Genomic DNA, 17,851 nt, shown 5'->3' with positions numbered 1-17,851 from the left:
GCAGGGATCTCACTTGATATTAAAATTTGTATGAAATTTAAAAAGAGCTGCGTTAGTCTGAATCTTAAAATGAATATTCATGAAGTGGGGGGCTAGCGCAGACACTGAGAGGGGGATTTTAAAAAGTGAAGACAGAGTCTTGATCCTCTGATTCTTTAACAAAGTGACATCATATGTATATCCGCTCTGACTGAGACTTTGTAGCAAATTTATCTGTCCGATTTCAAGTGACCAACATCGAACAGTTAACGGCTTATAAAAACAGTATATTCAAGATGCCGGTGTTGTTGTTGATGATGAAGAAAAAGAGGATGAAGAGAGTGCAGTAACAGAGTGCTTCAAGCTGAAACCTGGATGGTAATATTGAATGAGCACAGCACACTACACAAGTTTGAATCAGAACATTCTATAATTTCACTGCAGTCCGATGGTACACGCTTCTTAATTCAAAATGCCAAAGGTTAATTGTTAAATATTGAATGCTCAGTATTCACTACATTGCAAACTTGCACAGTGCTCCAAAAGGAAAATAACTGCTGCAGGTGCAGAATTCAATATTTGAAAAAAATTTGCAGACTATTTGTGCCACATCAATTTGAATGTAAGTGCCAGAACCAAATTGATGAACCCAGGCAATTGACGGCGACCTCTATACAGTAAGTGTAGTAGATGAGCTAGTGAACTGTGACAAACACATTCTGCTGCTGATCTCAATGGGGCACTAGCTCATCTCCACTCACTGGATGTGGTTCACGATGGATGTCCCAATAAAATGATTGATTTAAAGTTCATGAAAAAAAAAATAATTGCAGCTCTGTGCACGTGGAAATGCAAACAAATTTGTAAGATGAGAAAGCAACATTTTATGATAATGTTTGTGACAGTGGTAGATAGACAAATGTGATCTGTTGTGTTAAGTCATGAGCCACACAACAAATAATTTGGTGGAAAAAAGAAAGCCAACTAAAAATGCTACATAATATCAAAATGTGAAATTCTTTTTTTTTCACAATAAATCTCTCACCGATAATACATTGGATAAGGATTTCTGTAATGCAACGGGCATAAAGTTTGAGAAAACATACAGGCTAACTGACGATAGCAAGATGACCATTTGTCCCGCAACTAGTAATTCATGCAATGAAAAAAATACTATATCTAATAGACCAAAAAAAAGAAAACAAACCCAAAAACAATTTGCTTTTTTTAGCTAATCATTTTGGTAAAAAATGATAATACAGGAAATGGTGATTGTCAAAAAAATTACTAAAGAGTCTACAGAAACAAAATTTCCTAAAAAGAACTAATTCAAATAATTAAAGGAAACAAGTAAACTAAAACAAAAAAACTCTCTAAAGTAATTAGAAGAACCCCCATGGACAACGCTTTTGGACCAAAAACCGAACAGAAAAAGAAACGTACAGCAAGGCATGATGGGACAAGGGGACAAGGCTACACCCAAGAACAGGCCAGCCTTCACAAGACACCTTAATCCATCTTTTAACTCTGAACAAGATGACTGATCACTATGAATATCAACGATTGAAGACCGAATGGCAAAGAAAACAACATACAAAAGCCACGAAGAACACAAAACTGCTTCCTTAAAGAAAAATTCCATCAAGAGTGTGAATCTGTGACCACAAATGACTGCACAAACAAATTTTTTCTACGCAAGAGTAAAAGTAGCTGCTGGGGGGCATTATGAAAGTAAAAACTGAGGAAAGTTTAGCCAATTGCATGAAACGTATTGCACCACTTTCATGCAGTCTACACACAGGCAAATCTTGGACACTGAAACCAACTGCAACATCACTGCACAATGCATGCACGACTGGGACCTGAAATACTACAATCAAGCCACACAAACTGGGAGCTTCATCTGATGAGATTTTTAAAGCCAGGGAACATGGTCAGTAATAGGTAACAAACCGGATTGAGCATTTTACAATTAGGTAATCGCAAATTATACACTTGTGAGGCAAGAACATACCTTGTCTTTAAAATCTGTCTTTCTTGTCCCTACAGGAAGAATTCTTAATTTCCTAATTTACGCATGTTATAGTATCTATCCACCATACCTTTTCGTGCAAGGAGTTAATTTTTGGGTAGCTCAAAGTATCTTTTTCAAAACAAGCTTGTTAATCCACAGAGAACCAAGTGAGATTTTAAAATAATAAATAATTAATATAGAGTTTTGCATATTATTGTGATTTTATCATGACATCATTGGTCACAGAGAAATAGGTATTCATAGTACTTGTCTTACAGCAAGTTCAACAGCCAGTGACATTATACCAACACTGAAAAAATCGCATGGCGCACAGACCCCATATTCAGTTTATAAGGAAGGCGACCTACTGAGTTTGACAATGCCTTTAACATTGAAAAGAAGATTTTGACAGTTCAATGGAAGACTTGATGCCAGGCGACTAGAACAGCAGTAGGAAGCAGAACAAAACATGCTCACAGACACGATCATACAGCACTAGGGTCAAAACCACAATGAGAGAGAGAGACAGAGAGAGAGAGAGAGAGAGAAAGAGAGAGAGAAAGAGAGAGAGAGAGAAAGAGAGGGAGAGAAAGAAAGAAAGAGAGAGAGGCAAACAGATTGCCAGATAGAAAGTAATGGTGTGCAGGCCTGCAACACATACGCGCACTCACACATACACAGAACAGAAGCAATGTGCTGCGACTAGACTGGAAGCCACCCACTTACCACCTTCCGCACGCCCAACTCATCCACCTCCTCCGACGTTTCCTTAACGTCCTTGAGATGGCGAGGAGCCGTCTGCTTGCGGAGGAAGCCAAACGATCTGGATTTGTGGGCGTGTCTACCGCCGCAGCACAGAGGAAAGGGAGAGACACTCGAGACGTGAGATAGACTTGATAACCCTTTTACGCGAAAGTTCACGATCCGAACAGGGTAGAGACTCATCTTCTATTAGACGCAATACTTTACGGTAAAATTGTGACAGAAATTCATCTAATATTTGACCCAATACTTCACGGTTTAAAAACATGACAGAAATTCATCTAACATTTGACACAATACTTCACGGTCACATCTTGACTCAGATTCTACCATTTGATGCCATAATTCACAGTCAAAGATGTCAGAAAATGCAAATTCAACATTCGTCTTTGATGGGATGGAGAAGGAATGAAAAAAAAAACACAAAAAAAAGAAAAAAAGAAAAAGTGAACAAAACAAACAAAAAACCCAACCAACAAAAACAAAACAAAACAGAACAGGAAAAACAAGTCAGAGAATTGATCCACAGTCATTCGCACAATAATGAACCGACCTGTATCTAGATCGCACAAACTTTTTAGTACAACTAACACCTGAGAGAGCAGAACCCACTCTTAGAAACATCCATCTCTGGCATCATTGGAGAAACACAAAAACATGAGATCTTCGTCCAACAATTTCGTGGAACAAGAAGAGAGACAGATATGTCACGCACATGAATCACATTCTTTCAAGGCATTTAAAAGATTATATACAGAAGGGCCAGAGCCCAGTTGTTGCTGGATTGATAACAACAACAACATCAAACAACAAGATTATAACATACAAATGTTTAAGCCGATGACTTGAGAAGAACAAAAGCACTGGGACATGTTTAGTAGTCACAGAAAAATGCAACGAAGAAGACTTGCCTCAAACATGCACCATACACACGACAGGGCGAGGAACACAGTCTTTTCGTTCGTTTTAGTAGAGTTTTAACGGCGCTTGCAAATGCATCGGGTCATACGAGCGCCAAGGAGTGGATGTCAACAGAGAAGTCCAAACCAGGAATCAGGCTTACTCTGCTCACCTCTCTAGCCTCAACAGCATAAAGTCTGTTTCAACTTATCAAGGCACCCCGGAAATAGCTGTTCACAAGAGAGTGACAAACATACAAAAAAAGTAGAGGAAATGACGATAGTAAGGATGAGGAAAGAAAAAGCAGCAGTTCCCCCTATGTTGTTCCAGCACAGTATGAGCATGACATTGATAAATCAGCCCATTTATAATTATACTGAGCATTTGAACATGTTAATATCCCCCCCCCCACCCCCTTTGGGAATGGCCCAAAGACAACTTCAGTCAGTAGCACTGCTCTGGGGGGGGGGGGGGGCATGCTTATTAGTCACAGACACAGAAAGATGCAACAAAGAAGACTTGCCTCAAACGTGCACCACATACGACGATATGGCAAGGAGCACAGTCGTTAGGAAACAACATAGAAGGTTAACTTGAAGACACAACACGACAACACTAGACAACAATGGTTTAGATCTGGGCAGAAAATAAGGCAGACACACGGTTTCAGAGATTTTAAGACACACATAAAGACATTTCCCCACAATGGAAAACCAAACAGCAATAAAACCAACCATTAGGTAGAGAGGAATTCTCAAAAATATCAGACAGCTAGGGGAAATCCGCTCCACATAAACTTTCATTAGAATACAGTTCAATGTTCCTGCCATTCCATGAGTTTGATTACACACACACACACACACGCATTCAGTATCTTTTGTAGAATATGATGCCCTAAAATGACTGATGGAGCTAAAGCTAGGAGGGTATCATTTGCCTGAAACAAACCAAACCCTTAAAACCTAAACAAAATGCTCAATCACATCCTCAGGCGGGTTGGGGGGGGCGCTTAAAAAATCACAGCCCCCCGACCTCTCCAGAAAAAAAAATTAATATAACATAAACGTGAGACAGAGCTCCTCCGAGACACTAAATAATAAAGAATAAATAGCGTTTGCATAGCGCATACCCCTGTTCGACAGCAAGCCCTATGCACTTTACACATTATCATTACCCTAGCAGACCCTATAATACTCAGAAACACTCTCGGCTTCTCGGGAAGCTTACAGTGCAAGCAGCCGATTAAATGCTCAAACACTAACAAACTGACAAGATCTTTCCATGAAAGAGACAACAAGGAAGAAACAATTAAAAGCTCCCATGAACATAAAAACAACCATTGCAGCGAAAGGACTCAGTAAAGTGGTTGATCAACTTCTGAGGAAGGACTCAAATTACAAGGGATTCCTAAATCTCATGACAACAGCAAACTCTCAATCTCTGTTTAGTTGTGAAGAGATAGTGCCAGTTCCTTAGAACACGCTTCCACACCAGAAAAACATATAACGAAATGTCAGGCATGCTGACAAAATGAGTTACTTCTCACAATCCACAAACGGAAATATTGGCCAAAAATCGACATTAGGCTCAAATTTGTAGATTTTCTATCCATGCCTATTATTATTCCATACTTATAAATTGTAAAAACTTCAACTATAAGTGTGATGTATCTATTTCCATAAGGCTTGAATCCGAGAAGTAGGCCTATCTCATTTTGTCAGCACACTTCACAAATGCCCTTAAGGAATGAGGAAAAAGGCAAGACCGACAGGAACAGATAAGAATGCAGAGAAACAGGATCCACCAGTGGTGTGCCCCACTCACAAGCACTGTAAAAAAGTTTGGTACGACACATCAGCTGCAAAACTTCCAATACACATTGCCAACTTGGAGAAGGATAGAACGACAGACAGAAAGACAAAAGAAACGGGGGAAAAAAAGGAAAAAGCAGTTGAACAAAGTAACAATCATCTCCCAACCCCAACACTGAGAAGAGCCATAAGGGCTAGAAGTCAGAAAAGCTAGAAAATCGAATGAAATGAAAATTTCTGTCACACAGGACTGAGATAAAGGTGACTACGGAACACAGTTATATAAATGATATGAGGCTTCATGTACCACCACGATGTAAACTAATTTCTAAAAATGGAGATAATAGAAACTGATGAACAGCACAGTGTGATAGATAAAAACATACAGGATGTAGCCATATACTCATGCACACATACGGATACACGCACACAGACACACATTTTAATAACTCATATATATGTGTATTTACATTACCTCTTTGGCATCATGCGCTCACATACATGCACACACAAATAAACCCACACATGCACTCACACTCACTCACACACACACACACACACCACACACACAGATACACATTCCTCCACTTGAGCCTTTCTAAATAGACAAATCACCAAAAATCCACCCATAAAGTGCATACCATACAGTTCTGTAAAGGCCAGTCCATTGGCGCGTGTTAAATAGACAAAATATTACTTTCTGCAGGCCCAGTGAGGAAACACAAAACACGAAGTGAAAGGAAAACGAATAAACTTAACATACAAATGAACCAACAGTTAGTGAAACACAACTATCACAGAGACATATATGAATATGCATGAGACTCACCTGTACCTGAAAAGCGAGAATAGAGGATGGAAGGAGAAGAAACATTAATGAAAATGAAATGAAAAGAACATTGTTCCAAATCTGATACAGCCTGTTTTGGAATAGCAGCAGAGTCCCCCTCCCCCGCAATCACCTCAATTATTTTGTCCTTCGAATCTATGACACAGTCATTGGATGTAACTTCCCAAAATAGAATAAGATGAGCCAGCTGTTTGCTAGTATTACTCTTTCTGCCATAATATTTAGGTACAATGTAATCAGTTTTGTCTTAAACATAAGAATAAGAACGTGACTCAGTAGTTTCCCAAAACAGAATGAACCAGTCTTGGAGAGCAAAAATAAACCTAACTAACGTACATAGTACAACGACAGAGGGCTGATGGCAAAGCCACAAGAGAAAGAGCACGCATCAGCAAATAAGTATTTACAAGAGTTTCAATTTATTGTTTGACTGATGAAAATCTCAAAACACCAGATCCTGGCTAACCATATATTTTGCTTGACAGATCAATGTGGATTCAAACTTTGTGATTACACAAATAAAATTACTTCTCATTCAAAAGCCTGATAAATAATGAGGCCACATAGAACCAGTCCCAGTGATTTAGAGATTTGTATATTTGTTTAAGTAAAGAGAAGCACTCGACACAATAATGGTCATTTAGTGCTTGGAAAAAGTAAGACAGACAGACAGAAACAACAGAGGGGAAAGTAAAGAAGTAGCACCTACCAGTGAAGCCCTCCAACCACCCTCACACACAAAAGAGAGTAATTAAAACTTTCCACCCTTTCTTTCGTCAAATATGCCAAGACTCTAATTCGTTCAGTTTACTGTCCTTGTGTGTGTAGCACACGGTACAGCAGAAAGCAGCTCAAGCATCAACTCAAAACAGTCAAGAGGACCACCAGACTGCCGGTCGTTTTCCATGAACTGAAGATACATTACAAGGCAACCACACCACAAGAAATCAACAGGTCGCTTTTAAGGACAATCGGGCTCACCCAGATTTTGGGGGTTTACTGAATTCTTGACCTACCCCAAAGGTGGGCATTGCCCTACCTATAGGAGAAGTTTGGTTTCATTGGTGTGTATATTTGTTTGGTTATAGAGAAAACTCTCCTTGACTTTCAAAGAAACTGAACAAATGGCAAAAACTTTTTCCTTCGATTTTTTCAAAACAGTATTTTTTGGGACTGTGCTTAAAAACGACCAACTAAAACTGAGAGCACAGAGTCCACAAGGACTTCTAGTCTAGGGGTGGGCAAACTCAGCACGCCACACGACGATGCCATCAAAGAGCTAGCAACAAAATGCATGCAACTGCTTGCACAGACCCTGGTCTGTTGCACAAAGCCACCACAGATTTGGTGACTCCTTCATTTTTACTTGATCTTACTTCGAAGACAAAGACGATAGTTGGCTGATTGTGCCAGCTGAAACAACTCCCCCCCCCCTCCGGCTGCCATCACACAAAAGAGACGACAGCATTCATCTTGAGAAAGCATTTGGTGCAATTCGGAGTTTTGATTCAATCTCATTTTATTTGACCACCCATACAGGACCTCTTTGGAGGCAATCTTTTCCTCAACATTCTTATCCAACGACCAGGGATGGATCAAGTATCTGAATGTATCTAGAAACAAAACAGTTGTCACTTGTATTGGACGTTCCCAGTGTCCGATGGGGAACGTAATGGTTATCACCGCTGGATGCTCCCAGTGTCTGATGTGGTTTAAAGCGTTAACAACCCTCCTAAATAAGTATAGGGTTTAAATGTGTACATACTTCTTGGAGCTGCGCTTTTCCTCGTCCTCGTTTCCCTGTGAGATGAGATTGGAGGAGGACTCGTTGGACATGATGGACTTCCACATGGCTGTCTTCGACATCTCCTCAGAGATGTTCAGGCTGTCCACGTCTGCCTTGACTGTCCAGTTCTCCACATTGAAGCCTACAGCAGCCATTGACAGAGCGGTTGATTCCTCAATCAGAGAACGCCGTTGCTGGAAGGGGGCAAACGGCAACGAAAGAAGATGAACCATATGTACTGTTTTCTTTAAAATAGCAAACAGACATTATTAGACCAATCATAGAAAATGCGTGAGGCGTGCTGACAAAATTAGTTGCTTTTCGCAATCCAAGAATGGAAATATTGGCCGAAAATCGACACTGAGGTCAGATTTATAAATTTTTAATTGATGTTATTTTGTTCAAGCCTACCGTGTCTTTTATTTCATCCTTACAAATTGTACAAATTCCTCCTATAAAGTTGATGTATTAATTTCCATAAGGCTAAAATCCGAGAAGTAACTCGTTTTGTCAGCTCAGCTCACATAGGTGTTGTCAGCCAGAATGAACCATATTACCTGTTTCTCTCCTACCACATTGTTCTTTTAAGTGTTAGTTTTAGATACTGTGAAAGATTAGAGACATTACTACAAGTACAAGAGAGTAACATACAGAGAAAAGAAAGAAGAGAGATAAGAATGACATATGTATGATAGAAAAGAAAATGCACACCACACCAGTGCACCAGTCAACCACCCACATACAGTTCTTTAAAAGCTTCCCCACTCCTATGTCTGTTTAGTTTCAGTACAAGTTTTACGGCACTTGCAACGCAATAAGGTCATATAAATGCCGAAGAGTAGATGTGTTATGAGAGAGATAAGCAGTAACATTCATAAAAAAGATGGAGGAGAGATAAGGAGGACGATAGATGTTTGATAGGAAAGAAGGAGCAAACCACAAAAGAGCACCGGCCAACCACCCACCTCCTATCTGTTTTTGTCATTCATTTAACAGAAGCAAAGAGAAAAGTTGACATGACAAACATTATAACATAAGAGTGGACGTAAAGTATTAGGCAAGAGAAAAAGTAAGGGGATTGCATGAATCAGAAAACAGTTTGAGCAAAGAAGCACACTGACAAGATATTTGTTATCAAGGGGAGGAAAAAGCAAGACAGATGGACAAAAACAATGTAGTGAAGTTTTTTTAAATGTAGGACCAACCAGTGGCACCCTCCAACCATCTGTGGTACCAGTCTTAAGAAGTTTTTCAACACAGAAAGTCTCATTCCATGAGACATCAGACTCAAAAACTCCTTTCTAATAGGACTGAGTAAGATGGGAGGAGAATGAGACAAGTATAATATCCGTATGCATATTTATGTCACGGCGTGGTGGAATCAGGTGCTTGTCAATTTTTAGGCATGTGGAGTTATTGGTATCATCTGAAAGCTGATTTATTTGTCTTGCTTCCAATGAAAGAAATATCCGTTTATCTGGAATAGAACTCAAGATATTTGCGATTGAAGGAGGCGTGATTGCCTGGTTTCAGTGGTGGAATTAGCGAGAAAATGGCCACCAAAGTTTGGTAACTCCAATAACTAAAGAGTCTTTGAAGATTGAAAAATGATATATTTTATGCCTTTAATCAATGTTTTTCAGAAAAATTCAAATGGGAAACGTGTCTTTATATGGACATAAAAGAGGATAAACCAAAAAAAAGGAAAATAAAAATTGAATAAAATTTTCCAAACTGGCGGAAAAATGCTTGTTTCTCCGATTTCATTATTTTGATGAATGCCTGATTTCACCATGCTGCCTCACATATATGAAAAACTTTGCACAACTATGTTTCTGAAAACAAAACAAAATGTAGGAGAAATTTCTCCCTATTTCACCGACTACACCAAGTTCTTGGACACCACCACGACTGTCCCCGAGAGTTACCTCCTCCTGTTTGATCTCCTCGTCCTCCTTCTCTCTGCGGTGAGTCTCCGGCATGATATCATCCAGCCACATGAGCTCCTGCTGCGAGAACACCTTATCCATGAACTTCCGCACGAAGCACATGGCCAACACCTGTGTCCAGGACAAACCAAAACAAAATCAGTTCCAGTCCGCACTAGTTTGACCTTCAACGAAATATAAGTGGGAGTGTTTGTAAGGTGCAGAACCAGGCCTTTGGGTTAGAGAAAAGGAGGAAACAGGAAAGAAGAAGTAGGTAAGTTTTATTAGTGAGAGTTTTTCGGCACTTGCAACACAATAAGGTCGTATAAATGCCGAAGACTAGAGGTGTTACAAGAGGGCAACAAACACAAAAAAGGAGGAGGGATAAGGATGATAGATCATTGACAGAAAAGAAAGAGCAAACCACACCAGAGTACCCGCCAACTACCCGTGAAGAAGGAGGTAAGGAAAGCAGAAACAATATAAGAATATAAATAACACACATAGCAGATCTGATCATGGGTGTAAGAGAGTGATTTTGCCTCTTTGAAACTGCCACACTGTCCAATGCTTTTGTTCTTGAGAAATTACTTCAATCCTCACTTTTTTAAATTGAACCCTTTAGTTCCCAGCCCATGCCTGATGGTGTGCTATTTCACCTTCCTGTCCATCACATAAACTCAACAGGTTCATTGTTTTCGTCATTGGTTTCGTATGAGTTGCTTTTAAGTTTAGTTTTAATAAGAGTTTTATGGCACTTACAACGCAATAAGGTCATATAAGTGCTGAAGATTAGATGTGCTACAAGAAAGTAACAAGCACAAAAATGAAAGAGGAGAGACCAGGACGATTGATGTTCGATAGGAAAGAAGGAGCAAACCACACCACAGCACCCGCCAACCACCTATGGTATGAGTTTCATAGGGCTCGCAACTACATAACCCTACAACTCAACAACAAAAACAGCCAGAACAAATATCTACCAAAATTTTTAGATTTTAGTAAGTTTCTGTCACAACTTTTCCCATTTAGGAACAAACCAGTTTCATTAAAAAATATAAACCAATATACAAAAGTTTTTAAAATGCACAAAGAATTGAGGTAGCCAACCCGGTATCCATTACTTATACTGAGGGTACATTAACACAAAAAAAAAGAAGTTTCAATCAAATATCTAGATTCTAGATATGTTTCACATGATCGTCACTTGCGGCAAGCTAGAAAATAGAAAATAATAAGGGGGGGGGGGGGGGGGGGTATGGAATAAGGTGCAGAGGGAGAATGCTGAAAAAAACTGAAAAATTAATAAGTGGGGGGGCATGCTTATTATTCGATACCTTAGAGTAAGAAAGTAAAAAGTAAATAAAGTAAGAAAAGTAAGTAAGTAGGTTGGGTAGGTAGGTAGGTAGGTAGGTAGGTGGTAGGTAGGTAGGTATGTAAGTAGGTAAGTAAGTAAGTAAGTAAGTGCCCAAGTGCTCACCATGATGGGGAAAGCAATAGAGATGGCCTTGATGGACTTGATGACCCAGAGCACAGCCAGACACAGGACCTGGATGCCGGTGAACATGTGGACGCGGCGCGTGGGCACGTGCCTCAGGTACATGTAGTCTGGCTGGTACTTGGCCGGCATCAGCAGGATGGAGATTCTGTCAATCAGCTGCATGCCTGAGGAAAAGGTAAGCAGGGGGGAAACTGAGTTGAGAGTGGGTTCTTGCTTTTCTTCTTTTTTCTTCTTCTTTCTCTTTCCTTCTCTTCCTTTTCATCTTTTACTGATGTTTGTTTAATAAGGTTTTATGGCGCTTGCAACTGCATTAGGTCATATGAGCACGTTGGACACACTAAACATTTTCAGTTGGTAGGAGATTTTAAAATTTTGCCAGGGAGGCGGCCGAAGAACATAAATGTATTCATTAGTATTATTACCATTTATTAAAGGTGAATTATTTTTTGCGACCCCAAATGTAAAAGTTTTCCCACACAAATATAAAGCACCAACCAGTTACCCTAGACACACTTTCAATATGGTCATAAATTCCTGAAAAGAGACAAAATAGTTGCTGAACTAAGAAATATATGTGAAGCGTACTGACAAAATGAGTTACTTCTCGCAATCCAAGAATAGAGATAGAGGCCGAAAATAGACACTGGGGTCAAAATAATAGATCTTCAATTGATGCCATTTTGTTCAAGTCTACCATGTCTTTTACTATTCCATACTTACAAATTGTACAAACTCCACCTATAAAGTTGATTAATTAATTTCCATGAGACTAAAATCAGAGAAGTAACTCGTTTTGTCAGCACACCTCACGAATGTGAGTGTGTATGTGTGTGCATGTGTATGTGTGTGTGTGTGAGTGTGTGTGTGTGTGTGTGTGTGTGTGTGTGTGTGTGTGTGTGTGTGTGAGTGTGTGTGTGTATGTGTGTATGTGGTGAAACACTAAACCAATGTGCCAGGATCTGGGCAATAAAGATGTATCTTAAATGCAGGAGACTGATTCTTACCATTGAGAGATGAAACACCCATGTACAGAAACACTCCATAAAGGACAGGCATGGGGATAAACTGTGGATGAAATTGTGGGGGGGGGGGCATGAATTAAAGAGATGACAATGGACTAGCCTTTTTTTAGTAAGGGTATTTTTTTCTTTTTTTTTGTAAGTGTTTTACTGTGCTCGCAACTGCATAAGGTCATATGAGCACATTAATTTGTCCGGGTGGGGGCCGAAGCCTACTCTTATAGGTTTTAGACCACAAAGGTATCTTTAACGTACACAACTTGCTCACGGCATCTCCAAGATTATTCCCTCTTGCCTGAGAAGGCGAGGTATAGATCTTTCCTACCAGAAGATCAGGGGTGTAGCTGAAAGACATTAGTAAGAAGGTGCCAAGTAGTAGCAGTAGAAAGGCTGCAGAAAGTTAGGAACCCAGAGAAGAGGGTAAAGGAGGTGAGGGGGTGGGAGCTGAAAGAAGAGACGACAGCAGACAACAGAACATTGCTAGAGAGCAAGAAAGGAGGTGAAAGGAGACAATTTTAGAGAAGAACATTTTTTGGTTGCTACCCGGATTCCAACCCGCGATTTTTTAATGAGAGGACAACACCTTAGCCCCCTCAGTAAGAGCTTTACAGCACTTGCAAATGCAATAAGGTCATATAAGTGCTGAACACTAGAGGTGTTACAAGAGAGTAACAAACACAGAAAAGAAGGAGGAGAGATAAGGATGACAAACGTTTGATAGCAAAGATGGAGCAGACCATACCAGAGTACCAATCAACCACCCACAGACGAAGGACTTTATACCGCAAATAGGCTCAGGAAACTACTACTAATAATAATAGTTCATTCACCAATGTCTGAAGATGGCTAATGAATCTGCAGAGGAGAATATATCTCATGTAAAAAGGAAAAGATCAAGATTAAGGTGACTTTTGGCTTCTGCTATGGCCAGCCAAAAGACCAACTTTGGCAGAGAAGATCTTATCACATTTTAAGCTTTAAGCATTTCACCCTTCCAGCCCCAGCCATTTTTGTGCACTCCCTAACCCAGTCCCAGCCAAAGAAGCAGTATTTAAAAAAAAGAGGCATGCATTCTAAAAAGTGATGTAGTATCTTTGTAATGAGGTTAAGATAATAACATATAACAATGTTTCTACCTAAACCACCTGCTCTTCCAACATTGTAACATTCAAATCTGCAGGACAGCTGGCAAAAATTTACTCCCCCCCAAAAAACGATTGATAAAACATCGGCTGTTCCCATATCCTCCACTTTCAAAGAACAAGGCTTGAGCTGGCCTATAGTACTTACCCGCAGGATAGATGTGAGCAACACAGAGATGCCGATGAAGAGGAAGATGCAGGTACCAGTAACACGCTGCTCTCTGAGGACACAAGAAACAAAAGTTTTAGTATAGTTTTAGAAAGGTTTTTATGGCACTAGCAACTGCATAAGGTCATATGAGCGCCAGGGGGTGGACGTCAACAGAGGAGTCCTTTCAGGAAATCAGGCTTACTCTGCTCACCTCTCTAGCCTCAACAGTACAAAGTCTGATTCGACTATCAAAGCACCCCTGAAATAGCGGGTCACAAGAGTGTGACGAACATACAAAAGAAGTAGAGGAAAAAATTATGATAGTGGTGGTGGGTGAACCTAGATTTGGGTGGGGCTTAGGTTTCTTCCACTTCTTTACCACCAAAAAGCAAGCAATAAGAACAACACTGTGATGATTTTTCTATACTCATTGCGAGCTACGGCATTTTGAGAACCATTCAAACGAAAAGAGTCACCTTTGTCTGCCATCTCTTTGTTCTACGTTAAATTCTTCTGGACGAAGCCGTTTCACCTCATAATTTCTCTAATTAGTTTTTATTTGATTATTGTTAAATCTCAGCAGCACAAACACACAGCACTCCAAACACACACCCTGTATGAGGTGGATTGGGTCGTGCTGTTGCAGAAAATAGAACACGCCTGACAAAGGCCCAATGGGCGCATAGGTAACTGTGTTACTGGGGGAAAGTGTGTCGTAAACTTTCACCCCATTGTCAGGGCTGGGAGAGCGTGAGCCCTCTGTGCAGTGTCATTTTTTTCAAGTCTTCTACCTTTTTAAAGAGGGGTTTCATTAAGGAGAGACCGTGGGAACGGGCTGGTTGATTGCTGAGCCCTAAAGACATTTAATTGGCTGTTAGGTTACTATAGTTGTAAGCGGCGGGGACAACAGTGATTGGATAAACGAGCAAGCCGTCTAGTTGATCACATTGTGTTCATTGCGGTCGATCAGAACAGTTTCAACTGCTTATTTCGTTATTTTCATTTGCCTTGGGATAGACTTGGGGGGAGGGGAGGGGGGCTCAAGCCCGTGAGCCCTTCACTACCCACCGCCACTGATGATAGTATGGATTAGGAAAGAAAAAGCAGCAGTTCCCTGTTGCAGTTCAGGCACAGTTATGAGCATGACGTTGGATCAGCCCAAGAACAATTCTACTGTGCATAAGAACATATAAGTATCCCCCCTTTTGGGAATGGCCTTAAGATGATTGTCTTGGCTAAGTGGCCGTTAAAGAGGGTTTGACTGTAGATAGAACAGGGGAAATGGCAAAATGAACTTTTAAAAAAGATGCTACCGTCTCGCTAGCAACAACAACAACCATCACTACAACAACAACAACCACCACAACAACAACAGCAGCACCAGCAACAAAAGCACAAAAACAACATGTCAACAATAATATCACCCACATCACCACAACCATAACCACCACCACCACCACAGTAATAAAAACAACAAAAATAGCAACAGCAACACAACAGTAACAACAATATCAACCACACCACCAAAACCACCACCTACATCACCACAACCACCACAGTAATAAAAACAACACAAACAACAAAAACAACACAATGGCAACAACAATATCACCACCACCACCACAACAACCACCACAGTAATAAAACAACAAAACCAACAACAGCAACAACAATAACATACACACCACCACAACCACCACCAAAGCGATAAAAACAACAAAAACAGCAACAACAAAATCACCCACTCCACCACCACTACAGTAATAAAAATAACAACAGCAACTACAACACCACCACAACCACTACCACAGTATACTAAAAACAACAACAAAAACACCACAAACAACGACGCAGAAAGTGAGCTGACCTAACTCCCAGGAACTTTGGCCTCTCCCCCGGCGCGGAGCACTGCGACTCCATCTTCAAGCTGTTGACGTGATTTATGGACAACACAGTGGCCGCCACGAACCAGGGCAGACCCAGGATGGAGCAGACGATGATCAGCGTGGCCACCACGAACAGGTCAAGATGGTAGCCACTGCCTTTCTGTAGACACAATACAGCACACAAACTCCAGGGTGAGATAAGATAAGCGAAACAAATAAAAAAGCGGGAGCAACCTCCTCACTCAAGATCTTAAAAATAATAAATTTTTAATCCCCTCTACATCAAGCGAAAAAAATGGTGAAATGGTACCAAAAGCCGCACATTCATACATGAAGCTTCTTCTCTTTCCAGTTGATGATGACAGTATTGGCATGTACCTAGAGACACATAAACATTCCCAAACATAAACTATGACGCACACACAAGGTCTGTACATATAAACACTATTAGGTTATTTATGAGGTGGGACCTCCCAGTTTAATGTACATCTCCGAAAAGACCGAGTCAAGTGGGAGATTTGTGTAGAATGCCTTTCCCAAGGACACATTGTCGGACCGAGCTGAGGCTCAAACCCCTGAACCCGCAATCTCATGATTATGAGTCCGGTAGCCTATAACAACTAACTCTGCAGTAAGCTGACAAAATGCCTTTTCTCTTCAGAGCAGTTTCGAGAAACAGAGGTTTTTTGTCAGTATAATCATTTAATAATAGTCATTCCAAAATTTGAATTCTAATTTATAAAAAAAACTAGTCACAGTTTGAATTTGATCTTTTCACACAAGTAGGTATGGCTTACACATACAGACACACAAACATTTTCAAACATTCAAAATGACGCACACACTGAGCCCACACAAATCTGAGTCCTGTTCTCCTTCCTGTTGACGATGACAGTATTGGCACACACATACAGACACACAAACATACACTATGACCCACACACAAAGCCTGCACAAACCTGAAGCTTGTTCTCCTTCCTGTTGACGATGACGGCCGTGATCTGCTGATCCATGAAGATCAAAATGGTGGCCAACAGGGCAGGCAGTACAGCTGCCAGACACGTCCACCACGGGTTCTTGCCGAACGGGCTGACCAACCAGCTACGGTTCGGGTTTGTGGGCTGAAAAGTGCATGATAATGTACACTCTTAGTTTGGGTAAACGTTTTACAGCACATGCAGCACAATAAGTCTGTATATATAAGGGTCAATGAATAGCCAACACCTTCATTCAGTTTATTTGGTGCGGTTGATTTTAAAGTTTTGAATAAATTAGTTCTTTAATGCACAAATACACATTATGGTTCATTTTTAAGAAACTGTGAAGTTTTGCATTTTATGCCATTTCAGTTGCAATTTTTAAATCTTGATTTTTAAAACACGGCAGTCAATTTTCTTTTCACTAAAAAAAATTGCCACCTCTTCGGTTGAATCTTATTTGTTCAAAGTTTTGTTGAAATGGATGCAAAGAGAAAAGAGTTACTGCTTTTAATTATATGGATCGTCTTTAAATTTTAGTCACCCTGTACTACACATGTATGTGGGTGAATGTAAAATAATATGTTAGCTCTGAGCCAAAATAAATTCTTTAAAAAGTCAAGAGTTCTGGACTCACAGCAAACTCCGTGGGCACATGAAGCTTGGGTGTGTTGACCCCGATGACGAAGTCGATGATGACACAGGCGAGGATGGCAATCAGCACAGCGAAGTCACTCATGATAGAACGCACCTGGAGGAGATACACACAGCATTCAGTGATATGAGGAGACATGGATGAGACAAATATCACATTGAGTAACAGGAAAAATCAGGGGGAATGATGTCACTTTAAAGTATAACAGCTATTCAATCAAAACCCAAAATAATAATGGGAAAGAAAACAAATAGGAATCTATCAGTGGTGCCCCCTGAAATACCTGCTACAATACATTCTTGAAGCTCCCCCTAATTGTTTTCTCTTTTTTGGGTTTTTTCTTGCCTTTTGATAAGTATTTGATGGCTCTCCCAACTGCACCCTAATTGTTTAGATGAATCCAAGTCTCTTAAAAACTGAGAAAAATCTAAAGTAAGAAAATCTTAAATGAGAAAAATCTAAACTGAGAAAATCTAAAGTGAGAAACCTA

At 40.2% G+C, this 17,851-nt stretch overlaps 1 protein-coding gene across 17 annotated transcripts in view; it reads right to left on the bottom strand.

Moving 5' to 3' along the window:
* LOC101857755 (sodium bicarbonate cotransporter 3) overlaps window positions 1–17,851 on the bottom strand; it is a 150,274-nt gene that overhangs the window by 9,412 nt on the left and 123,011 nt on the right. For 14 of the 17 annotated variants that reach the window (XM_035973074.1, XM_013089580.2, XM_035973085.1 and 11 more), the window contains 8 exons: window positions 17,344–17,457; window positions 16,689–16,850; window positions 15,711–15,889; window positions 13,841–13,913; window positions 12,536–12,596; window positions 11,511–11,695; window positions 10,031–10,162; window positions 8,080–8,296 (listed from right to left, as the gene is read on the bottom strand). In XM_035973074.1, coding sequence (XP_035828967.1) covers window positions 8,080–8,296; window positions 10,031–10,162; window positions 11,511–11,695; window positions 12,536–12,596; window positions 13,841–13,913; window positions 15,711–15,889; window positions 16,689–16,850; window positions 17,344–17,457 — 1,123 coding nt within the window. Of the gene's footprint in view, window positions 1–2,719; window positions 2,835–6,295; window positions 6,302–8,079; window positions 8,297–10,030; window positions 10,163–11,510; window positions 11,696–12,535; window positions 12,597–13,840; window positions 13,914–15,710; window positions 15,890–16,688; window positions 16,851–17,343; window positions 17,458–17,851 lie in introns of all 17 variants that reach the window. The other 3 variants (XM_035973088.1, XM_035973089.1, XM_035973081.1) reach the window with 3 other exon arrangements.

The sequence above is a fragment of the Aplysia californica genome, unplaced genomic scaffold (genome assembly GCF_000002075.1).
Source record: "Aplysia californica isolate F4 #8 unplaced genomic scaffold, AplCal3.0 scaffold00989, whole genome shotgun sequence".
In the NCBI taxonomy this organism is placed as follows: Eukaryota; Metazoa; Mollusca; class Gastropoda; order Aplysiida; family Aplysiidae; genus Aplysia; species Aplysia californica.
This window is presented reverse-complemented; position numbering and strand designations above follow the sequence as displayed.